The following is a 25,058-nucleotide window of genomic DNA, read 5'->3' as shown; positions in this document are numbered from 1 at the left end:
GCTTCCCTCTCTCTCTCTCTGCCTGCCTCTCCATCTACTTGTGATTTCTCTCTGTCAAATAAATAAATAAAATCTTTAAAAAAAAAAAAAAAAAGAAGAGCCATGTGTGAACTTGAGAGTGTGTAAGGTATATCTAAGTGTGCAAAGTGGTGCTGTCTGTGTAGGAGGTGTGTGATGTAATGTATACTGTGTGGGAGTGTGCGGTATGGGACGTGCGTGGCTTGTGTGTCGCAGTGTGCGAGGCACGTGGGTGGGTGAGTTGTGTAAATGAGCGCAGACTTCTGAGTTGTATGTACATACACAGTGTGTGTGAGTGTGGGTGTTGGGATGTGAGGTTTGTACGTGTGGGGTTGTGTGAATGAGTGTGCAGTGTATGAATAAAGGTGTGAGTGTGGGTCATGTGAATGAGTGTGCAGGGTGTGTGGGGATGTGTGCCGTGGGGGGGTTTTTGAGGCGTGAGTTTGTGAGTGGTGTTGGATGTGAGGTGTGGGAGTGTAGGAATGGTGTGGGAGAGGGAGTTGTGAACAGGTGAGTGTGTATGTGTGAATGAGTGTGTAGGCCATGAGGGTTGAGTACAGTGAGTGTAGGTGTTGGGTGTGAGGTGTGTGAGGGGGTGGTGTGAATGAGAGTACAGGGTGTGTGAGCGGGGGGTTGGGTGTGAGCGTGTGGGGTGGTGTGAATGAGTGTGCAGGGTATATGGGGTACGTAGCATGCATGGGTGTTGAGGCGTGAGGTGTGTGAGTGGGGGGCCGTGTGAATGAGTGTGCAGGGTGCGTGTGGGTACTGGGTGTCAGGTGTGGGAGTGCGTGGGAGTTGGGAATGGGTGAGTGTGTGCTGGCGTATGTCGGCGGGTAGGGGGACTGCCATCGGGGCCCTGGGAGTCAGATTTATTGGGTCGACTCCGGGGGTCTGGAATGCCCCCTTCCCTTCTCCCCCTCCCCCCGGGAGCGCGCTCAGCCCGCTACCAGTCCCCTTGCCCCAACTTCGTCCAGGCTCCAGCAGCCGCCCCCATCCTCCGCGCTGCAGGTGCCACACGGGTGACCCCAGGCCCACAGCTGCCCCTGGCTCGGGGCCCCCGGTCCCAGCCAACAGCCCCCACCCACCCAGCCGGAAAGAGGTGGCATCGCCCACGAAGTCCACGCGGGGCTGGCGGCCTCTGGTGAGCAGGCGGAGGCCCAGGAAGGGCCCGGAGGACGCTACAGCTGCCGGGATGGTCAGGCCGCAGAGAGGGGCCCCCAGGGGCCGCGGCGCCCCCGGCGGGCCCTCGTAGAACTGCAGGTAGGACCCGGGGGCGCACGGGTCGGCCGGCGCGGTGGAGGAGGCGTTGGACGCCGGGGATGCTGGGGGCGCCCGCGCCCCCGCGGCCAAGCTGTAGACCAGGAAGAAGCGGAACTGGAATCGAATTCTGTCGCCGGCGGCCGCCGCCCCCATCCAGAGCCAGCAGTCGGTGTCCGGGGCCACGAAGTAGAACCTGCGCGAGGCGGAGTGCGAGCGCAGCAGCAGCCCGGCCCCCTGCCACGTCTGCCCGCAGAGGTCCACCAGGTCGGCTGCAGGGAAAAGCACAAACCCTGGAAACGCGCGGCCCGGTTTCGAGCCCTGCCCACTGTGTGACCCCCAGGTAAGTCACTCACCCTCTCTGAGCCTCGGTTTTTTCATCAACAAAATGGAATGATTGCCCAATCTCAGAATTTTGAGTAATTTAATTACTCAAAGGGTTGAGTAATTTAATTCAGGTCCTCAATCTCTTATTCAAAAGCTCTGGAATACGTTTCAGAATTTTCCAGATTTTTAGAAAGGTAAGGTAGATAATACAGGAGATTATGTTGCAGCCCTCCATGATCAAACACATTTTCTAGAGCAAGTCTGCTGACATAACCCTAAGCATGACAAATAAAGACAAGAAACAGCCTCCTATCAGTTCAAGTCAAGTGTCGCCTGTACATTAGTTAAGAAGGAGTTTTGGCTTTCAGAGTTTCTCTTATTTTGGAATTGAAACTAGAGGACTGTGGGCAGGTAAAGGTTCAGCGCTCAGGACAGTGCTGTGCATTTAATGAGTGTCACAGAAGCGTTAGCTATTATTAGTACCTTATCCCCGGAGGGGTAGACTCAACTGGGCCTCTGCCTACTCCAGCCTTTCCCTTTTGCTCTTTGGAAAAGAACCCTAATATCTCTCAGCTGTCAGTGAGCAACCTACCAGGTTGTCTCCTGGTCATTGGCCTAAATCAAGCTTTGTAATCCTGATTCAATTTGCGGGGTTTAGGGATTGACTTGGGACCCGGTTCTGGCCAATGAGATTGAAGAGGTTTGCTGAGGGCTCCTGGAAAAGGTTTTCCTCTCTGATTAAAAAACAAAACAAAAAACCTGAAAGCAGTTGTCTGAGGATGCAAGGGCCGGGGCCGTAGCAGCCATTTTGCAAGGATAAGGTCATGAGAATCATGAGAAATCATGAGAATCATGGAAAACGTCAACATGGTGGAGCTGCTAAATTAACCATATCTGGAATCATCTGTGGCCACTCTTCTTGAGTGAAATAGCAAATGTCCTTACCGGTTAAACTCTGTTAGTTTGGTATCTGTTACTTACATCCCAAAACATCCTCACTGCTACAGAGTTGTTGCGAGGACTGAATGAGATAATGTGCAAATAATCAAACTAGCTCTGATTTTTGTAAGGATGGAAAAGAGGAAGTGGCTTTTCTGGTGCATAGTAGGGACACCAGTGGGTGTTAAGGACCAGCCAGGATGTGGGTCTTTGGGGGAAGAAATTCACTGTCAGGGCTCTGGATGTGGGAGCATTGTCTCAGATCTTCGCAGATCTAGTAAAGCCGGAACCTGCCCTAAAGGCCAACGGTGAAAGAGGGAGGCTTGGAGAATGAATGAGTTGAGCACCTTTTATGTGCCCGGAGCTAAATGTCTTACACATTTATCTCATCTTATATGCATAGTAGTAATAGTCCCTTAAGGAGCAAGGGCCCTTATTCCCACTTTGCTGGTGCAGAAGCAGAACCGGAGAGGTGAAGCCGTGATGTCACTGAAAGTATGAACACGGACTGTCTGACCCCAAAGTTCACAGTTGTTGTTGTCCACCGCCTCCTTCCCCATACACACTCCAGACTCCTATTTCTGGGTGACTTGGAGTTCCAGCCTCCCAGAGGAGTTTGGAGTACCAAACAAGACCAGTCACAAGACTTTCCAGCCTCCTCCAATTCAAGGGGTCCCAGCCTATCATGGGGTTACGGTCTCTAAGGGTGGGAGGACCTGACCCCCTGCTGACCCCAGCTGAACCCCCCTCAGGCTCACCTGTTTCCAGAGCAGACACAGCCAGTGCAGCCGCCCCCAGCAGAAGCAGCCTTTGGGGCAGCTGCCCCAGACAGACCTCCATCCAGGCCCTGCTGTGCCCAGCAATGGGGCAGACTTGCAGGATCCTCAGTTTGGGGTCTTTGGGGAGACTGGGGGGGGGGGCCTGGCAGAGACTGTGGCAGGACACAAGGAGCAAGGGGAGGTAAGTCCATCAGCCCTCTGGTCTCTTTATAGTGATCTTTGTGCTCCAGATCCTTCTTCAGATCAGGATTGTATCTAAGGTTGCCATGGAGATTTGGGGCTGAGGCTGGAGCCTGGGGAAAGTAGGCGGGGAAGATGGCCACTCACCCCCTGCCAGATAGGAACCAGGAACCTCAGATCCGGTTCACCCACAAGGCTTCTGGGAGGGGGGCCCACAGTCTCAGGGAACTGCTGAGCTCTGGATAAATTGACACCTTAGGGCTGAGCTTGAGGGAGGCCCAGCACATCAAAGGGCGGCTCTCAGGGCCCTACAGACGCAGCAAGTGGCAAAGTAGTGCTGGACCAGGAGGCCCTACCCCAGGGCCTTTGCACTCACAATTCCCTCCATGTGAAGTGCTCTTCTCCCATAGCATTCCATGGCTGGCTTCTTCAGGTCATTCAGGTTTGGGGTCACATGTCACCCCCTCGGACCACATTACTCAGACCACCTCTCAGTGTGAACTGGTGCTTTCCTTCCTTGTCACTCAGTCACATCTCCCCAAATATATTACTTCAGCACTCACTCGAATAACTTGGCTTACAGATATCTAGTGTATATTATCTACTGGTCCCACTAAAATTGTGTTCCACAAGGGTTATGTTGATCTCTGAACCCCTAGGTCATAGCACAGTGCCTGGCACAGGACAGGCATCCAGAAAAGAAGAATAAATACATGGTATTAAGCACATGACCTCTCTTTTGCTAGGTTCAGCTTCCCCACATATCAAAGAAAGGACTTGGGCCATTTCAGAACTTGTCCAAAACTTGTTATTAGACCAACATTTTTCGTGGGGCACCTGGCTGGCTCAGTCAGTGGAGCATGCGACTCTTGATCTTGGGGTTGTAGGTTTTCCCCTGTTGGATGTAGAGATGATTTAAAAATAAAATATTTTTGGGCACCTGGGTGGTTCAGTTGGTTAAGCCTCTGCCTTCGACCCAGGTCATGATCTCAGGGTCCTGGGATCGAGTCCCACACCGGGCTCTCTGCTCAGTGGGGAGCCTGTTCCTTCTCTCTCTCTCTGACTGCCTCTCTGCCAACTTGTGATCTCTCTCTCTGTCAAATAAATAAATAAATTCTTTTTAAAAAAAAATAAATTTTTTTTTTAAAGATCAGTTTTTTCTAAAGTTTTCTTACATGGAATATTTTATTTTATTTTGTTTTGTTTTATTTTATTTGAGAGAGACAACATGCATGAGCATGGGGGAGGAGCAGAAGGAGAGGGAGAAGCAGACTCCCCACTGAGCAGGAAGCCCAACATGGGGCTCCATCCCAGGACCCCAAGATCATGACCTGAGCCTAAAGGCAGACCCTTAGCTACTGACACACCCAGGTGTCCCTACATGGAAGCTTTAATATATAAATGACAGTTCCAGTTTCATAGGTTTGTAATAAGGATTGAGTCACTTGATACAAGCAGGATACTGAGAATAGTGTCTGTCACACAGTAAGTGCGTACCCAGGACATGCTAGGTAGGATGCTGACTCTTAATGTCACTATTACTTAAACAGACGTGCACCACGTTTCAAGAAGTCCCCAGGTGTAATCTTTGAGACACACCTCAGGGTCCCGAGACTCTATGGGAAGGTTAAAATCAGTGGCCCTGGGGCGCCTAGGTGGCTCTGTCAGTTAAGCATCTGACTCTTGGTTTCAGCTCCAGTCATGATCTCCGGGTCATGAGAGCCCTGTGTCAGGCTCCATACTCAGCGTGGAGTCTGCGTGAGATTCTCTCTCCCCCTACCACATGCCCCTCACCCCATTTGTTTGCTCGTGCTCTCTCCCCCTCTCTCTTCCTCTCTATAAAACAAATCCAAGAAACAGCCACGGATCCTGAACTGTCTAACAGCTGTCCCTGCCAGAGCTGACATTCAGTGCCCCTGTGTGTGCCATCCAAGGCCAGGCCTGGGGTTCTCAGAGGACCCAAGTCTGCTTCAGAAGGAGCCGATTTACCGTGAAGCCTGTGCAGCTGAAGCTTTAGGACACATTTCTTGCATGGGGTTATGTGTTTTTGTAAAATTTGCAAGAGTAAGATATTCTCTTTTTTTAAAAAAGACTTTATTTATTTATTTGACAGAGAGAGAGATACAGGTTGGCAGAGAGGCATGCAGAGAGGGGGGGGGAAGCAGCCCCACACCAAGCCCCACATCGGGCTCTGCTCGGTGTGGAGCTTGTTTTCTCCTCCCTCTGTCTGCCTGCCTCTCTGCCTACTTGTGATCTCTGTCTATCAAATAAATAAATAAAATCTAAAAAAAAAAAAAAAAGGAAGAAGAAAAAAAAAAACAGAAAGCAAGGTGGGGAAATGGAAAATGTCAGAGAGCTGCTGAAATTTGCATAGGATATCCTGGGAAGACCTTGTGAAGAAGGATCTTTTGAGTGAATATCCAAAGGATATGAAGGTGCCAGCCATGTAGTTATTTGAAGGAAGAGGGAAGAGCAAGTACAAAGGCCCTGAGGCAGGAGCATGCCTGACACAAGTGACAACAGCATGGAATGAATGCGGTGATGGGGGAGGGTAACAGGAGATGAGTTAGATCAGTAAGGCTCTCGTGGTCATTGTATGGACTCCGTTTTTTTCTCCAGCCGAGACAAGAGCCACTGGACTGGGCCAAATGCTGCAGGGCCAGATAAGAGTCTATTTTAATAAGTCTGGAATTAGTGGTAGCCTGAACCAGGATTGCAAGAGGTGGAAGATTCTGGACATATATTGAAGGTGCAGCCAATAGGCTTTGCTGACAGTTTAGACTTGTGTATGAAGGAAAGGTGAGCCAAGGATGGCACCCTGGGTTTGAGCCGGGCATCTGGAAGGATCGCGCTGCCGTAACTGGGATGGGGAGGATGAGGATCTCAGCTTTGGACACATATGTTTGAGAAGACTGTTCGACTTCCCTGTGGAGAGGACAGGTGGCCGTTGGATCTCCGAGTGTGGAGTGTAGGAGGGGGAAGTGTGGGCTATGGATATAATTTGGGGAGCAGTTAGCATGTGGACGGTATGTAAAGCCACACGATGGGAGTCTGCCATGGAGAAGAGGAGAGAACCAGCAGGCTTGGACAGTGTCCCAACCCTTTTCCTGGAGGAATGCCACCGGTACCCAAGGGTCTGGAGAAAAATGTCCCCTAGGGGGCAGTCAAAGCCAATACAAGGATGAGGAACCCCGTTGTTCATCCCAGAAACAGCCGCTGGGCGGCCATGGGATGCCCCTCAGCTTAAAGGCGGGTGACAGTGGCAGCTCCATCACGAAGCCAAGGGCTGAGCATCTGAGGTCTGAGTCCTCGGTGTCTTCCCTACACGTTCAGGGAACTACAGAAAAGAACAATTGTCCTGCCCAATTGCTGTGTCCTACCGTTTCCATCGCATGGGTTAGCAAGCCTGGGTCATCTCTAAGAACTCTTTCCCTCAGTCCACTTCGGCACCGCGGATGTCACGTCTCATCCGTCATTCCTGCAACTTACAGTTCAACACACTACTAGTAGATAACTGTTCACTGATGCCACTACCAGGCCTAAGGCCTTGAATACCTTCACTCCAGAAAAGCCCTGAGGCAGGTATAACCATCTCCTTTTATTGATGAGAAAGCCAAAATCCAGAGAGATGAAGGGACTTGTTCAAAGTAGCCCCAAAAGTGGGAGGTAGAGCTAGGACTGCCCATTCCCCTGGAGCTCCAGACTCCAATTCTCTTCTTATTATATCATCCCTTGAATCATAACTTGATTCCTCAGAAGGGCCAGGCCCTTGACCTTGAGTCCTAAAGTGCCTGGCCCTGTACTAGGAGCTGGGTGTATAGTGGTAAAGGACACACTTCTGTCTTTAGGCACCTCAGAGCCTAGCAAAAAATAAAATGAAAGTCTAATTCAGCATTATGAAAGCCAAAGCTAAGGGAACAGAGAGGGCGAAGCCAGCCTTGGTTGGAGAAGAGAAGCCAGAGAATAATAAAATTAGCAAGTATTAATAAAATGAATAAATGGTCATTATTACTAACAAAAATTATTATGATGATAAATTAATCATAATTTATCAAATGCTTTCTAGGAATTGCCAGGAATTGTTTTCATGTATCTGTTCATTCATTCTTCACAGTTAGTACCTTTAAGTGGGTATCAGGATCCTCATTTTAGGGACGCCTGGGTGGCTCAGTCGGTTAACCATCTGCCTTCGGCTCAGGTCATGATCCCAGGGTCCTGAGATCGAGTCCTGCATCCTGCTTCTCTCTCCACCTGATGCTCCCCCTGCTTGTGCACTCTCTCTCTCTCTCTCTGACAAATAAATAAAGAAAATATGAAAGAGAAGGAAAGAAGGGAGGGAGGGAGGAAAGGGAATCGATCTGGCTTTCCAGAGGAGGAATTGTCTGAGCCGAAATCTGAAATCTGAATGGTACTCAGGCAGGTGGAGAGAGGGTCCACAGTGTTCTCGGCAGAAGGGGAAGCACAGAGAGTTGAGGCTTGGGAGAGCCCACCCTTGTAGCTTTTACCAGGCAACTTGGAACAGTGCCCCCTTTTGGTCACAGCAGGCTCAAGTATCAAAGCCAAGCAGGTGTCAGATTTGATACCCAGCCAGAAGGGACAGAAGTCAGGGTCTTTCCGACATCCAAATCCACGTTCATTCCATGACAACAATGTTAAGCAACCTTTCTCAATATCGAATCATGTGAAGAGATAGTTTTCTCTTTTGGTTACCCATACATACTATTCATATTCTGCAATACAGAACTCAAGGATAAAATCATGAGATCAAGATCATTTTTAGAGGATTTGAAACGGAAGCAGAAATAGGGGGTGCCCAGTTGGCTCAGTGGGTTAAAGCCTCTGCCTTCGGCCTAGGTCATGATCTCAGGGTGCTGGAATCGAGTCCCGTATTAGGCTCTCTGCTCTGCGGGGATCCTGCTTCCCCCTCTCCCTCTGCCTGCCTCTCTGCCTACTTGTGATCTCTCTCTCTCTCTCTCTCTGTTAAATAAATAAACTCTTAAAAAAAAAAAAGGGCAGAAATAGGCAGACTTTACCCCCTACAAGTCATCAGTGAGGCCAGAAGGAAGATGTATACTGACCACTGAAACAGAAAGAAAAGGGAAATATAATGAACAATATGTACAATATTACAAAACAAAATGCATAGCAAGCCCCTTGTCTCACACATTAGAAACCCTAGAAAAGATTTCTACGTATCTAAGAAAACACGTCTTCCGCACATCCTTGTAACATGTTTTCTTTTAAGACCAATACCTCCAGAACACCAGAGCACTTGGCAAAGAAAACAAAAGACATTTCAGAAAGGAGTCCAGGAACATATAAATAGCCTTGTACTTGTGGGGATTTGAGAATGTTCAACTCCCTCACACATTATTATAGATACAATATCATGATTAGAGGAACAGAAAGAAAACATTCAATAAGTTGAACAGATAAAATCATAAGATACTTAGAATTAAAAGAATGGACAGTTATTCACCATAAAATTGTAAAAAAGAGTATCTTGGAGGGATGCCTGGGTGGCTCACTAAGTTAACGTTAAATGTCTGCCTTCGGCTCAGGTCATGATCATGGGGTCCTGGGATCAAGCCCCACATGTTGGGCTCCCTGCTGGGGTTGAGGGACGTTAGCTTCTCCCTCTCCCTTTGCCCCTGCCCTTCCCTTGCTCTCTCTCTTTCCCTCTCTTTCAAATGATTTTTTAAAAAGAGTATCTTAGGAGTGCCTGAGTGGCTCAGTGGGTTAAGCCTCTGCCTTCAGCTCAGGTCATGATCTCAGAGTCCTGGGATGGAGTCCCACATTGGGCTCTCTGCTCAGCGGGGAGCCTGCTCCCCCCCCCCCCCCGCCTGCCTCTCTGCCTACTTGTAATCTCTCTCTCTCTGTCAAATAAATAAATAAAATCTTTAAAAGGGGGGGGCAGGGGCACCTGGGTGACTCAGCTGGTTGAGTGACTGCTTTTGGCTCAGGTCATGATCCTGGAGTCCTGGGATTGAGTCCCATGTCGGGCTCCCAACTCTATGGGGAGTCTGCTTCTCCCTCTGACCTTCTCCCCTCTCATACGATCTCTGGTTCTCTTTCTCAAATAAATAAAGAAAATCTTAAAAAACAAAAAAGGGGGGTACCTTAGTTCACATTTTAGGTAAAATCTACTCATTAGAGAGAGCACCACACCAGAATCAATTAATGAATACATAAAGGACATAGCCTAGGGTTTAAAAAAAAAAAAAAAAGACCCTGAAATTGATAGGATCATTTGGTTATTGGGGAAAACAGACTCTGTGTTAAATATTCTTTTATAGTATATCAAATCCCTAGGGGGGAAGAGCCCAAGATTTCCCACAAGGATCAAACAACACACGGCCTTAGATGAACCAGAGAGGGGTGATCCAGCGTCTTTACCCTGAGCACTTGTACCACCAAAGAAAACAAGAGATTCTAGTGACTCACGGTCATGTTGACTGGTCAGTCTGGGTTAGACTTTGACGATTAGCCACAGCACTAGTTCAGCCTACTGAACAAAGACATTTTCTGATATAGAAAACTAGCCCAATAGAAAAAAGGGGATGGGGTACCGGCTGGACTCTTGATCTTGGGGTTGTGAGTTTGAGCCCCACATTCAGGGTAGAAGTTACTTAAAAATAAAATATTTTTAAAAAAAAAAAGAAGAAAGGGGGTGAGCCTGGGTGGCTCAGTGGGTTAAAGCCTCTGTCTTCAGCTCAGGTCATGATCCCAGGGTTCTGGGATCGAGCCCTGCATCGGGCTCCCTGCTCGGCGGGAAGACTGCTTCCCCCTCGCCCCCTGCCTGCCTCTCTGGCTACATGTGATCTCTGTCTGTCAAATAAATAAATAAAATCTTTAAAAAAAGAAAGAAAGAAAGAAAAGGAGCACTGGTTATATTCCTTGCATTTTAGGATACGGTGAGCCTAATGGTAGCCCCAAAATAAGAATCAAGTCACAAATCTTAGTATGCTTTACATTCAGTGCTGACCAAACAAAACAGGTAGCACAAAGTTTTACTCACCTAAATGGAAATGCTACAAAAGGGAAAGGACAAAGCAGGGTCCTCCATGGAGAAGGCAGTGTCTCAGGCTTTACCAGACTTGCCCCATGAGCAGAGAGGGTGAGGAAGACCTGGCCTGCAGCTGGCAATGGGAGGGAGGGCCTAAGCATGGGAGTACCTCACTCATACCCCAAGTCATCGAGTGGAAAGCAGCAACCCTAAATGCAACCAGAGGAGGACCTCTGGCAGCTGGAGGGACAGACATGGCAAATCAATCTGTTGAATTAAAATCAGAACAATTGGGGCGCCTGGGTGGCTCAGTGGGTTAAGCTGCTGCCTTCGGCTCAGGTCATGATCTCAGAGTCCTGGGATCGAGTCCCGCATCGGGCTCTCTGCTCAGCAGGGAGCCTGCTTCCTCCTCTCTCTCTGCCTGCCTCTCTGCCTAACTTGTGATCTCTCTCTCTGTCAAATAAATAAATAAATAAATCTTTAAAATAAAATAAAATCAGAACAATTGCCAGGGCACCTGGGTGACTCAGTGGGTTAAGCATCTACCTTCGGCTCAGGTCATGATCTCAGGGTCCTGGGATCGAGCCCCACATCGGGTTCCCTACTCGGCGGGGAGTCTTCTTCTCCCTCTCTCTCTGCCTACCTACTTGTGATCTCTTTCTGTCAAATAAATAAAATCTTTAAAAAATAAGTAAATAAAATAAAATAAGAACAATTGCCAATAAGTCAGAACTTATGCAAAGGACATCCTGAAGTTATCTTGAATTCTGTTCCATGGACAGTAGCCAATGGCCTAATAATTCGGTGCCCCGAATGGAAAAAGAGATAATTGTCTAATAAACACACAGTCAGTATGGAGAAAACCAGTATGAGAGAGCACACACCGGGTTTGACAGTCTTAGGTAACAAAAGGTTATGTCTCAGCACCGAGAAGGGTAAAACTCAAGAAGAAAAATACAATTAGAAAGTAGAGAAATGTGGGGCGCCTGGGTGGTTCAGTGAGTTAAGCCTCTGCCTTCAGCTCTGGTCACGATCTCGGGGTCCTGGGATCGAGCCCCTCATCGGGCTCTCTGCTCAGCAGGGAGCCTGCTTCCCCCTTTCTCTCTGTGTCAAATAAATAAATAAAATCTTTAAAAAAAATAAAGCTGAGAAATGAACTGGATATATAACATCAAAATGGTTAACTTGGGACGCCTGGGTGGCTCAGTTCGTTAAGTGGCTGCCTTCGGCTCATATTCTAGCTATATGGAGTCCCCAAACAAATGGACAGCTGGGCACAAACTCATCAATGAAACGGTAAGGGGAGAGAGGTACTAAAGCATTGTCAAATCTACCAGCCTTTTCTGGGTCAGCTGACAATAGAAGAAAGGGCACATAATTTGAAGAGCTAGCAGAAGATAAATGTGGTGGACAGAATATGTTGAAGCCATGACTGGGTCACCAGGAGACCAGATATGGCTGTGGTGGGTACTTCTCAGGACTGGGGTTTATGTAGATGCGAAAGCCATAATACCAGACATACAGACACTGACTGGTATTGACGGAGGCCCCCAGGCCACAGAATCAAACCAGGAAACAAACCTTACAGTAATTACGGCCGTGGGTCTAGGCCAGTAAGAAGAAAATCTGATGTAAAAAGTTTAATGGGTTGGGGCGCCTGGGTGGCTCAGTGGGTTAAGCCGCTGCCTTCGGCTCAGGTCATGATCTCAGAGTCCTGGGATCGAGTCCCGCATCGGGCTCTCTGCTCGGCAGGGAGCCTGCTTCCCTCTCTCTCTCTCTGCCTGCCTCTCCATCTACTTGTGATTTCTCTCTGTCAAATAAATAAATAAAATCTTTAAAAAAAAAAAAAAAAAAAAAAAAAAGTTTAATGGGTTACTAAGGAAACACCTAAATCCAGCCCGGGGTGAAATAAATAGAAAATGGAACAGTGTTCTGGCAGAATAAATTGTCTAAATTACATAATAAACAACTATCCTGATACCCTAGAGCTATGCAAACTGCCAAAATACAGTCCCTTAGGGGCACCTGGCTGGCTTGGTTGGTGGAGCGTGAGACTCTCAACCTCATGCGACTCTCAACCTCGGGGTCACAACTTTGAGTCCCATCCTGGGTGTAGAGATTACGTTAGAAAAAAAAAAAATGGAGGTGCCTGGGTGGCTCAGTTGATTAAGCATCTGACTCTTGGCCTCAGGGTTGTGAGTTCAACTCCTGCACTGGACTCCACACTAGGTGTGGTGCCTACTTAAAAAAAAAAGTGTTTTTTCTGGGGTGGGAGGGTGGGGGGGTGTTGCCTGGGTGGTTCAGAGGGTTAAGCCTCCGCCTTCGGCTCAGGTCATGGTCTCAGGGTCCTGGGATCGAGCCCCACATCAGGCTCTCAGCTCAGCTGGGAGCCTGCTTCCCCCCTCTCTCTCTGCTGCCTCTCTGCCTACTTGTGATCTCTCTCTGTGTCAAATAAATAAATAAAATCTTTTAAAAAATTGTTTTTTTAGGGGCTCCTGGGTGGCTCACTGTGTTAAAGCCTCTGCCTTCGGCTCAGGTCAGGATCCCAGGGTTCTGGGATCGAGCCCTGCATCGGGCTCCCTGCTCAGCAGTGAGTCTGCTTCCCCCCTTCTCTGCCTGCCTCTCTGCCTACTTGTGATCTCTGTCAAATAAATAAATAAAATCTTTAAAAAAGATTTTTTAATATATATATTTTTAAGATTTTATTTATTTATTTTTCACAGAGAGAGCGCGCACACGTGCAAGCAGGCAGAGTGGCAGGCAGAAGCGGAGAGACAAGCAGGCTCCTTGCTGATAGAGGAGCTGGATGTGGGACTCAATCCCAGGACCCTGGGATCATGACCTGAGCCAAAGGCAGAGGCTTAACTAACTGAGTCACCCAGGTGTCCCTGTTTTTTTAATCTTAAAAATAAAGAGGCAACAGATGGAGCTATGTCTCAGTCTTCCTGCTTGGCATGACTCTGTGCCATGGACATTTAATGGGACTCTTGATATAACCAAGGTGACTGGATACATTGCAACATTATCAAATTCTTTTTTTTTTTTTTTTTTTAAGATTTTATTTATTTATTTGACAGAGAGAAATCACAAGTAGATGGAGAGGCAGGCAGAGAGAGAGAGAGAGAGAGAGGGAAGCAGGCTCCCTGCCGAGCAGAGAGCCCGATGCGGGACTCGATCCCAGGACCCTGAGATCATGACCTGAGCCGAAAGCAGCGGCTTAACCCACTGAGCCACCCAGGCGCCCCATCAACATTATCAAATTCTTAAGGAATGTGCTTGCTTGCTATGATTCTGATACTGCTTCAGGCCTGTTGTAAGGCATTAAGTGTAACAGCGTCAGGGTGTGAACTGTACAGCAGATGTGTTTGTGAATTATGTCTCAGTTCTGGACACAGCTCCTTGGGTGTTACGGGTTTTTTTGTTTTGTTTTGTTTTGTTTTTATTTATTTGAAGAGAGAGATCAAGTAGGCAGAGAGGCAGGTGGGGGGGGGGGAGGTTCCCTTCTGAGCAGAGAGCCCAATGCAGGGCTTGATCCCAGGACCCTGAGATCATGACCTGAGCCGGAGGCACTGAGCCACCCAGGTGCCCCTTTGGGTTTTTTTGCTCTTTTTTTTTTTTTTTTTTTGCGTCAAGTCTACCCTTATCATGGGCCTTGAATGCACGACCTCAAGACGGAGAGTCGTGTACTCCGCCAGGGGAGCCAGGCAGGCACCCCTGCCACAGCTCCCTGTTGATTCCCGCTGTTAAAGGCTGCCTGCATCCCACTGAGGGCTAGCTCACACCTTTAACAGCGTCAGAATATTTGTGTTCCTCTCACTTGTATTTCTGTAACACCTACAGTCCAAGGATGAGGTGGCAAGAGAAATATAGTAATCGTATTAAGGATCAACATGTTAGAGCTTGCTAAATTACCAATAGCCAATCAGAGCAAGAGCGTGATTATAAACACAGGAAGCAATGCACAAAGAGCGCAGTTATAAACAGTCGGATGGGCTGGAGGGTGTCCACCCAAAATCCAAGTTTTGTCCCCCACCCAAATCTCAGAATGGGACTTTATTTGGAAAAAAAGATCATTCCTGATGTCATCAGTTTAGATGAGACACCAGGTTAGGGTGGGCCCTTTCCTCTGTGACCAGTGTCCTTGGAGGGGGAGGAGCCACACAGAGAGACACAGAGGAAAGATGGAGGTAGAGCCACAAGATGGAAAAGGCCAGGTAGAAATCGTCCTCAGAGTCTTCGGGGGTGCATGGGCTGTGCAGGTAGCTTGATTTTGGAATTTCAGGCTCCAGAACTGTGCATGAACAAGTTTATTGTTCGAAGATACTCAGTTTGTAGTAAGTTATTACAGCTTCCCTAGGGGGAAGAGAATTTGCAGAAAAAGGAGGTCTCCATTGTCAGATTCCTGATCCTGATGCCCCTTGCTCCTACCCACAGCAGGAGTGCACCCTGGGGGTGCCTGGATTAAGCATCTGATTCTTGGCTTGGGCTCACTCAGATCGAGCCCGCGTTGGGCTCTGTGCTCAGTGCAGAGTCTGCTTGGGATTTCTCTCTCTCTCTTTCTCCCTCTGCCCCCCCCACCCCATTCCTGTGTGTGCTCTCTCTCAAATAAATAAATCTTAAAAAAAAAAAAAAGAGGGGCGCCTGGGTGGCTCAGTGGGTTAAACCGCTGCCTTCAGCTCAGGTCATGATCCCAGGCTCCTGGGATCGAGCCCCACATTGGGCGTTCTGCTCAGCAGGGAGCCTGCTTTCCTTCCTCTCTCTGCCTGCCTCTCTGCCTACTTGTGATCTCTGTCTGTCAAATAAATAAATAAAATCTTTAAAAAAGAAAAGAGGGCGCCTGGGTGGCTCAGTAGGTTAAAGCCTCTGCCTTCGGCTTGGGTCGTGATCCCAGGGTCCTGGGATCGAGCCCCACATCAGGCTCTCTGCTCCGCAGGGAGCCTGCTTTCTCTCCTCTCTCTCTCTGCCTGCCTCTCTGCCTACTTGTGATTTCTCTCTCTCTCTGTCAAATAAATAAAATCTTAAAAAAAAAAAAAAAAAGAAGAAGAAAAGAAAGAAAGAAAGGGGGCACCTGGGTGGCTCAGTGGGTTAAGCCTCTGCCTTCAGCTCAGGTCATGATCCCAGGGTCCTAGGATCGAGCCCCACATTGGGCTCTGCTCGGCGGGCAGCCTACTTCCCCCCCCCTCTCTCTGCCTACTTGTGATCTCTCTCTCTGTGTCAAATAAGTAAATAAAATCTTAAAAAAAAAAAAAAAGCCTCCACACCTCCAGGGGTGTGTGGGTAGCCCAGCTGGTTAAGTGACTGACTCTTGGTTTTGGCTCAGGTCACCAGCCCCGTGGGGGGTTCCGCGCTCAGTGGGGAGTCTGCTTGGGATTCTCTGTCTCTCCCGCCCTGTGCAAGTGCTCATGCATACACATGTGCTCGTTCTGTCTTAAATAAATTAAAAAAAAAATCACATTCCTTGAAAAATGGAAAAAAAGGCTACCTCTGGTCAGCTCCCACATCATTACATGAAAGCCAGTGGAGTTCACAGAACATGGTTCACTGAAAGCCTTGGCTCCTCCGTCCACTACACTCATCAATGAACAACCCCTGGGAGCAGCGTAGACGTCGGAAGGAGACTCAGCTCTACATTGTAATCACACACGTGCTGAGCCACAGAGGCGGCAAGTGGCATCTTCAGTGTCCACAGCAATGCTGCCTCCCCCCATCCTCCTCCGCTGGTGAGACCCTCTAGCCCTCCACTTCCCTTTCTGGCTTCGTGTTTTCCCTGTCTTTCCAGTCTTGGAGAAATGATGGCATTAAAAATTTTACATACTGTGTGAGTCTGCATAGATTTCAAGCCTCCCTCCTCTTGGAAAAAGAATCGACTTTTAACCACACCTCTGGACCTAAAACAGTAATCCTTGGGGGCCTGGGTGGCTCAGTTGGTGGAGCATCTGCCTTTGGCTCGGGTTGTGATCCCAGGGTCCTAGGATTGAGCCCTGCCTCCTGCTCCCAGCTCAGTGGGGAGCCTGCTTTTTCCTTTCCCTCTGCCTCTCCCCACCATTCATGCTCTCTCTCAAATAAATAAGTTAAAAACAAAAAGTTATCCTTATTCAAACTGATGCACATTCATTATTTCGCAAGCATTTCTTTTTTTAAATTTATTTATGTGAGAAAGTGGGAAAACACACATGAGAGGGAGCAAGAGAGAGAGAATGAGCAGAAGGAGGACAGAAGGGGAGGGAGACGCAGACTCCCCACTGAGCAGGGAGCCTGACACGGGCCTCGATGCCAGGACCCCTGGATCATTGTTGCGCCCAAATTTCGAGACCTCCCCAAAGACGACCACCAGAGTCCAGAGTCAAAGCCAAACAGCAAGGGTCGTTTATTACAAGTTCGAACCCGGACCTCCGCGCACTCGTTGCCGGTGACGCTAAGAGGTCCTGAGCTCAGGATCACAGCACTTTTTATACACTATTTTAGGGGAGGCAGGGACTTAGCATACATCATAGTATCTCATAACAAATCACTACATACCGCGGGAAAATAAAACAGCAACTCTATAATATGACTGGCGCGCTACAGAGCCGGAAAAGGGCTAGGAACAGATTATTGGTTAGGTCAAAGGGCTGTCATTCTTCAAACTGCTTGGGTATGTGTCACCTCAGGATTGGCCGGGGTCTCCCTACCAAGCTGCGGGGTGCCAGATGGTTATTATCTCCTGTACCCAAAGCTGGGTCACTTTGACATGTCCAGTTCTGGGTGGGGGTTTCTCTGGCTCCAGATGGCTGTTATCTCTTGGCCCAGAGCCAGGTGGGGGTCCAGGAGCGGCCGCTCTGCTAGGTTCAATTCTGGGCGGGGGTTGTGTGGTTATAGAGTGCCTATAGAAAGTTTGCTGGTAATTTTCCATCTCCTCATGGGTTAGCAAACGAAGGTACAGAAGCAGAAATAGTGGTTATGGTTATAATTTAGGCATCTCATCATGATCTGAGCCCAAGACAGACACGCCACCAACCAAGCCAGCCAAGTACCTCACAAGTATTTCTCAAGCATCTACTATGTGCTAGGCACTCTTCTGGGTGCCAGGAACATAGCAAAGAGCAAGGTGGTAAGGTTCCTACGCTTGAAGAGCTGACAATTGAGGGAAGACCTCAATGAGCGAGTAAATAAGATCAAAATGAATGCAATCACTTTTTAAAAGATTGTTTATTTGAGTAATTTCTATACCCAACATAGGACACAATCTGTTCATTTAGAGACTGCGAGTGCATGTGCTGTGGGGGAGGGGGAAACAGAGGGAGAGGGAGAGAGACTCCCAAGCAGGCTCCCCATTGAGCGCAGAGTCTGATATAGCGCTCAATCACATGAACCTGAAATCGTGACCTGCGCTGAATCCAAGAGAGACATTTAACGGACTGAGCCATCCAGGTACCCACCCCACCTCCTCCCCAAACACAATCACTTTAGATATCATGATAAGTGTTAGGAGAGAAATAAACAGGGATGAAATAAACAGTGTGAAAGGGAGGTCTGCTCTTTTTTTTTTTTTTTAAGATTTTATTTATTTGACAGACAGAGATCACAAGTAGGCAGAGAGGCAGGCAGAGAGAGAGGAGGAAGCAGGCTCCCTGCTGAGCAGAGAGCCTGATGCGGGGCTCCATCCCAGGACCCCAGGATCATGACCTGAGCCGAAGGCAGAGGCTTTAACCCACTGAGCCACCCAGGCGCCCCGGGAGGTCTACTCTTAACAGGCTGGTCAGGGAGGTCTCTGTGAAGGTAACATTTGAACTGAGATCTAAAAGAGCTGGGGCAAGAGCATTACTAGCAAAGGAACACCGATTGCAAAGGCCCTGAGGCAGGAAAGTGCTTGGATACTGTGGCTAAGTCACAGGGAATGAGGGTGTTGGGTCCATGATCAAAGGAACAAGACTGATGCAAAGCAAAGGTCAAGCAAAGCTTTACTTCGTGCCAAACATTGAGAATCAAACTGACCGGCCAGGGCCGTCTCTTGCAAACAGACTAGCTCTTAAGGGCAAAAGCCATGTGGTTGGGCCTGGCCACGCACAGGTGGCCAACGAGACTGTAACACAGAAAGCCGCACAGTCCTGCTAGGTCACACTTAAGTGACCAATTGAATTACAATTTACCCTATAGTAGATATTTGAACTAGCCAATCAGATCACCTTGGTCAGAACTGGCACCCAAAAGGCACCCAAAGGGTGGGGCCCATACTCCTTGGTAGCTAAGGAGACAGTATGCACCCCCCCCCCCCCCCCCCCCCCCCCCCACTCACCCCCCCCCCCCCCCCCGCCCCCCCCACCCTTGTATTTGGGCTTTGTTACCTGGGACTGGTTTCCGGGACTTGTTTTTAAGTAAGTCCCCTTGGGGGGAGGGGGAGGGTGGCAGGGTCAGTTTAAGTTTTACTGCATAAACAACAAAATCACTGTTTAGCCCGATGGCATGCTCTGGCTAAATAGGCCCTTACAGAGGGCACAAACAATCACAGAAGATTGATCGTCAAGTGCCCTTAAGTTTTAGTTTCCTTGTATTCTAACCAGGGTGCAGGGGACCCGAGAGCCCTTGCCCCCGGGCAGGGGGGTGGGGGGAGGGATGTGGCAGACAGATCAAGTTCAGCCACTCACCTCTGACAAAAATCCAAAGGCAGAGACACAAGTGGTGTTGAAATGAGAAAAGATTTCTGTGAGCCTGACACGGGAAAGATGGCAGACCAGTGTGTGAAAGACGGTAAACTGCTGGAACTACTTCTAGGTTTATATAGAGAAAGCGTGAGACAAAGGTTGGGTAGGTACGGGGAAGTACCTACCCAACCAGGTGGAGAGGCTCTTCACCAAGTCAGATCAGTCCTTTGAGCAATCTCTCCCATCTTGAAGGGCTCAGGGCAGTCCCGGTTGCTTGAGGGGGTAGTTTTGGCTCACCACCCACCCTCCGGGGATGATTTGCCTGCGGGGTCTTTTGTCGGAGTTAAGAGATAAACTGGAAAGAACTTAATCCATTACAGACTGAGGTCAAAATGGAGGTAGCCCTCTTCCTTGACTACTGTCATTAATCACACTTGGCTGCTTCGAACAGTTTATAATTCTGGAGGTCAGACGTCTAGAGAGGGTTTCTCCAAACTTAAATCAAGGTGTTGGCAGGGCTGGATTCCTGTGGGCACTTCAAGAGAGAATCCATTTCCTTGTCTTTCCTGGCTTCTAAAGGGTGCCTACATTCCTTGGCTTGTGACTCCTTCCACCTTCAGAGTCATCTGGGGGACATCTCTGTCTCTGACCATTCTGCCTCCCTCTTATAAAGATCCTTGTGGGGGTACCTGGGTAGCTCAGTCAGTTAAGTCTCTGCCTTTGGCTCCCGTCGTGATCTGGGATTGAATACCATGTTGCGCTCCCTGTTCAGCGGGAGCCTGCTTCTCCCTTCCCAGCTTCCCCGCTTGGGCTCTCTCTGTCAAGTAAATAATATCTTTAAAAAACCCAAGAGGAGGCACCTGGGTGGCTCAGTGGTTGAAGCCTCTGCTTTCAGCCCAGGTCATGATCTCAGGGTCCTGGGATCGAGCCCCGAATCGGGCTCTCTGCTTCCCCTTCTCTTCCCCTCACTTCCTCCTTTCTCTCTGCCTGCTTGTGATCTCCCTCTTTCTGTCAAATAAATAAATAAAATCTTATATATATATATAAAACAAAAAGAGAAAAATCCTTGTGGTTACATCAGGCCTATTCACGTAATCCAGGATAATTTACCCCATTTTAGTATCTTTAACTAAATCTCATCTGCAAAGTCCCTTTCGCCACATAAGATAACATATTCACAAATTTGGGGAATAGGACATGGCCATTTGTCTTACTCTGTATGGTCTTCCATAACAAAAATACCAGACTAAGATAGAATAAAAACAAATAAAATACTATAGACTGTATGACTATCAACAACAGAAATGTATTCCTTACAGTTCTAGAGGCTGGGAAGTTCAAGTTCAACGTGCTCACAGATGGTCTGGTGAGAACTCATTTCCTGGTCTATAGAAAGCGGTCTTCCCAGTGTCCTCACATTGGTGGAAGGGGCAAGGGAGCTCTTTGGGGTCTCTTATGAGAGTGCTAATCCCACTCAGAAGGGCTCCTCCCTCATGATCTAAGACACCCCCCCCAAAGGCCCCACCTCTAAATACCATCACACCGGGCATTGGGATTTAACATGTAAATTTTGGGGAAATGAAAATATTTGGTATATGGCGAGAACTTCGAGGGAGATATTACTCTGCCTGCTACAGCCCTTTAGGTCACACTAAAAGGAGTTCAGATTTTTTTTTAAAGATTTTATTTATTTGACAGAGAGAGAGAGATCACAAATAGGCAGAGAGGCAGGCAGAGAGAAGGGGGAAGCAGGCTCCCCGCTGAGCAGAGAGCCCCATGAGGGGCCTTGATCCCAAGACCTTGAGACCATGACCCAAGCCGAAGGCAGAGTCTTAACCCACCCCAAGGAGTTCAGATTTTATTTAAAGTGTTAAAGGGAGCGCCTGGGTGGCTCAGTCACTTAAGCATCTGCCTTTGGCTCAGGTCATGATTCCGGGGTCCTGGGATCGAGCCCCACATCCTTGCTTGGTGGGGAGTCTGCTTCTCCCTCTCCCTTTCCTCCCCACTCATGCTCTCTAATAAAATCTTTTTAAAAAAAAAAGTGTGAAAGGATGACAAAATGGAGTGACATAATCTGATTTATGTTTCATTTCTTTTTTATTGACTGATAGAGAAAAGGACCCAGAGTAAAAGGCTGGCAAAACTCCAGCTGTGATGCTGTGATTTCTAACAAATCCATGTTCCATGTTCCTCTTTGCCTCCCAGAGTTCCTAAACCCTTGGAATTTCCTAAGTAATTAGAGTGATAAATTGTCTTTTGTTATTTGTAATGACCCCTTTCCAACCACATCTGACTTTATGTTGCTGACTGAGGTGGCTTTTGGAAAGCCCCTGGGTCACCTAAGAATGGAGACTGGCTGCCGGGAAAACCAATCATGATCAGAGGGCTGGACTTATCATCCACACTCCCATCCTCCCCACCTCTGGGGTGTGGAGATACAGATCGTCCATGGCCAATGATGTAATGAACCCCGGTTGTGTAATCAAACCTCCATAAAACACAAAAAGGGTGGGGTCCTGAGGACTTTCTGGGCTGGGGAAGAGCAGAGGTAGTGGGAGTACTGTGTGTCCGGGAGAAGGTATGGAAGCTCTGTGCCCCTTCTCATATCCCTTGCCCTATGCCCGTCTTCTCTCTGGCTGTTCCTAAGTTATATCCTTTTCTAATAAACTGGTAGTAGGTAGAATGTTTTCCTGAGGTGCCTGGGTGGTTCAGTGGGTTAAGCCTCTGCCTTCAGCTCAAGTACTGATCTCAGGGTCCTGGTATCGAGCCCCGCATTGGGCTCTCTGCTCAGCAGGGAGCCTGCTTCCCTCTCTCTCTCTCTGCCTACTTGTGATCTTTCTGTGTTTCGGATGAATAAATAAAATCTTAAAAAAAAAATGCTTTCCTGAATTCTGGGATCTGCTCTAGCAAATCAATCAAACCTGATTTGATGGGGGTGAGGGGGTGATGGGCACCTCAGACTTATAGCCAGTTGGTCAGAAACACAGGTGAGAACCCGGATTTGCAATTGATGTCTAAAGGGTGTGTGTGTGTGTGTGTGTGTGCGCGCGCGCGCGTGTGTGCACACGCCCATCTGTGCACGCCTACGGTCTAGAAGGACTGAACCCTTAACATGTGTGACATGGTGCTGTCTCCGGGTAAATAATGACAGAATTGGTTAAATTTGTGGGCTGTCTCGCTGGTGTCCCAGAATTGCTGGATGTGTGGAAAACCCACACACCTGGTGTGAGAAGTGAAGCAGTACTGTCATGTAGGGGAGACAATGGGAGTAAGTTTTTCTGTTACACTAGCATTTAGAAAGCCAGTAGAAGAGGAGGCAGCAGCAAAGAAGATGGAGAAGGAGCCGCAGCTGGGGGAAGTGGAAAACCAGGAGAGGATACGGCCTAGAAACCAAGAGAAGGACACTTCAAGATGGCAGGAGTGGTGACGGCAGCCGGCTGAGGACTGAGAAGACCCCTGGATTAGGTAACATGGAAACTGTGCTGACCTGGATAAAAGCTGCTGCTGCTGCGGAGTGATAAGGCCCTAGGTCAGATTGGAGTTGGTTGAAGAGCGAATAGAAGATGAGTTAAATCGCAGCACCTGGGTGGCTCAGTCAATTAAGCGATCAACTCGTGATTTTAGCTCTGGTCATGATCTCAGGGGTGGTGGGCTCAAGCCCGAGGTTGGGCTCCCCACTGAGTGGGGAGTCTGCTTGAGATTCTCTCTCTCCCTCTCCTCTCGCTGTGCATGCTCTCTCTAAAATAAATATATATATTTTTAAAGGTTTTATTTATTTATTTGACAGACAGAGATCACAAGTAGGCAGAGAGGCAGGGGGCAGCAGGCTCCCTGTGGAGCAGAGAGCCGGATGCGGGGCTCCATCCCAGGACCTGGGATCATGACCTGGGCCGAAGGCAGAGGCTTAACCCCCTGAGCCGCCCAGGCACCTCTTAAACAAAGATTATTTACTTACTTACTTATTTATTTATTTGAGAGACAGACAGTGAGAGAGAGCATGAGAGAGGAGAAGGTCAGAGGGAGAAGCAGACTTCCCGGGGAGCTGGGAGCCCGATGCGGGACTTGATCCTGGGACTCCAGGATCATGACCTGAGCCAAAGGCAATTGTCCAACCAACTGAGCCACACAGGTGTCCCTTAAACAAAGATCATTTAAGTCAACATGGTATAGGCCTAGGCTGTCCATTACAGTAGCCACACCCAGATGTGGCTAATAAGCCTCTAAATGAGGCAAGTTTTTTTTTTAAAGATTTTAAAATATTTTATTTATTTATTTGACAGGGAGATCACAAGTAGGCAGAGAGGCAGGCAGAGAAAGAGAGGGAGAGAAGCAGGCTCCTCGCTGAGCAGAGAGCCCAATACGGGACTCAATTCCAGCACCCTGAGATCATGACCTGAGCCGAGGGCAGAGGCTTTAACCCATTGAGTCACCCAGACGTCCCAAAGCAAGTTTATTTTATTTTATGTTTTAAAAGATTTTATTATTTATTTATTTATTTACTTGACAGACACAGAGAGAGATCACAAGTAGGCAGAGAGGCAGGCAGAGAGAGGAGGAAGCAGGCTCCCTGCTGAGCAGAACCCAATGTGAGGCTCGATCCCAGGACCCCGAGATCATGACCTGAGCTGAAGGCAGAGGCTTAACCCACTGAGCCACCCAGGCGACCCAAGGCAAGTTTATTTTAAAGATTTTATTTATTTGTCAGAGAGAGAGGGAAGAGCACACAAGCAGAGGGAGCAGGAGAGGGAGAAGCAGGGTCCCCACTGAGCAGGGAGCCTGATGCGGGACTTAATCCTGGGACCCTGGGATCATGACCTGAGCCAAAGGCAGATGTTTAAGCGACTGAGCCACCCAGGTATCCCAATGAGGCAAGTTTAAATAAAGCTGAGTTGCAACTGGAAAATACACACCAGATTTCCAAATACAGTGTGAAAAAAGGGAGTATTTCATTAATAATTTAAATATTGATTTCATGTGGAAATGTACACAATTTGGATATATTGTGTTAAATATATTGTTAACATTAGCTTCACTTCTTTTTCCTTTTTATTTTTTTTTAAAGATTTATCGAGAGAGAGTGCGAGCGAGTGCACATGTGAGAGTAAACACAAGGAGTGGCAGAGGGAGAGGATCCCAAGCCAACTGTGCTGTACTCTGAGCCCAATGTGGGGCTCAGCCTCAAGACCCTGAGATCATGACCTGAGCCGAAATGAAGAGTCCGATGCTTAACCGACTGAGCCACCCAGGCACCCCAGATTCTCCGTATATCTCACAGTTGTTCCTTCTGGACCTTCTTTCTAGGGTCCTTCCCCTACTCCCAAAACTTACTAGGTGAAGAAGCAAATCATGTGGCTTGTGCTGGAGGAGTTTCAGGCAAATGAAGCAGCAAATACAAAGGTCCTGAGGCAGAAGGCTTCTCGGCTGGTTGTGCACAGGGGGGAAAAGGGCAGTGTTGTTTGGGAGCAAAGTTAGAGGAAGCGACAAGTGGTAGGAAATGAGGTCTGGACCGTAAAGTGTAGAGGAGATGGGCTTTGTCATTTATTCGGAGGGGGATGGGAAGTAGGTTTACCTGCAGACTGCAAGAGGCAAAGGTGAAACCTGGAGACCAGTTAGGAAGCTTCTGCAATAATCCAGGTAGCACCAGGATGGTAAGGGTAACTGCAGAGTGGTTGTATTCTGTATATATTTTGAAGGCACAAGACAGGGTTTGTGAAAGAAACTGGATGGAGTTATAAGAGAGATAGGTTAAACCTGACTCTAGGGGTGCCTGGGTGGCTCGGTGTGTTGGGCCTCTGCCTTCAGCTCAGGTCCTGGGATTGAGCCCCACATCGGGCTCTCTGCTAGAGAGCCCGCTTCACCCCCTCCCTCTGCCTGCCTCTCTGCTTACTTGTGATCTCTCTCTCTGTCAAATAAATAAAAATAAAATAATAA

At 48.4% G+C, this 25,058-nt stretch overlaps 1 protein-coding gene across 1 annotated transcript in view; it reads right to left on the bottom strand.

The window, feature by feature from the left end:
- The window catches only part of LDLRAD2 (low density lipoprotein receptor class A domain containing 2), an 8,778-nt gene extending 5,397 nt beyond the window's left edge, over positions 1–3,381 (bottom strand). Inside the window, exons 1-2 of the mRNA XM_059376343.1 lie at positions 3,300–3,381; positions 1,104–1,547 (exon numbers count right to left, since the gene is read on the bottom strand). Of these exons, the coding sequence (XP_059232326.1) occupies positions 1,104–1,547; positions 3,300–3,381 (526 nt within the window). The remainder of the gene's footprint in view (positions 1–1,103; positions 1,548–3,299) is intronic.
- Positions 3,382–25,058: the final 21,677 nt, after the last annotated feature.

Source organism: Mustela nigripes, chromosome 14, assembly GCF_022355385.1.
Source record: "Mustela nigripes isolate SB6536 chromosome 14, MUSNIG.SB6536, whole genome shotgun sequence".
Lineage (NCBI taxonomy): Eukaryota > Metazoa > Chordata > Mammalia > Carnivora > Mustelidae > Mustela > Mustela nigripes.
Note: the sequence above shows the minus strand (reverse complement) of the source record. Positions and strands in the feature narration are given on the sequence as shown.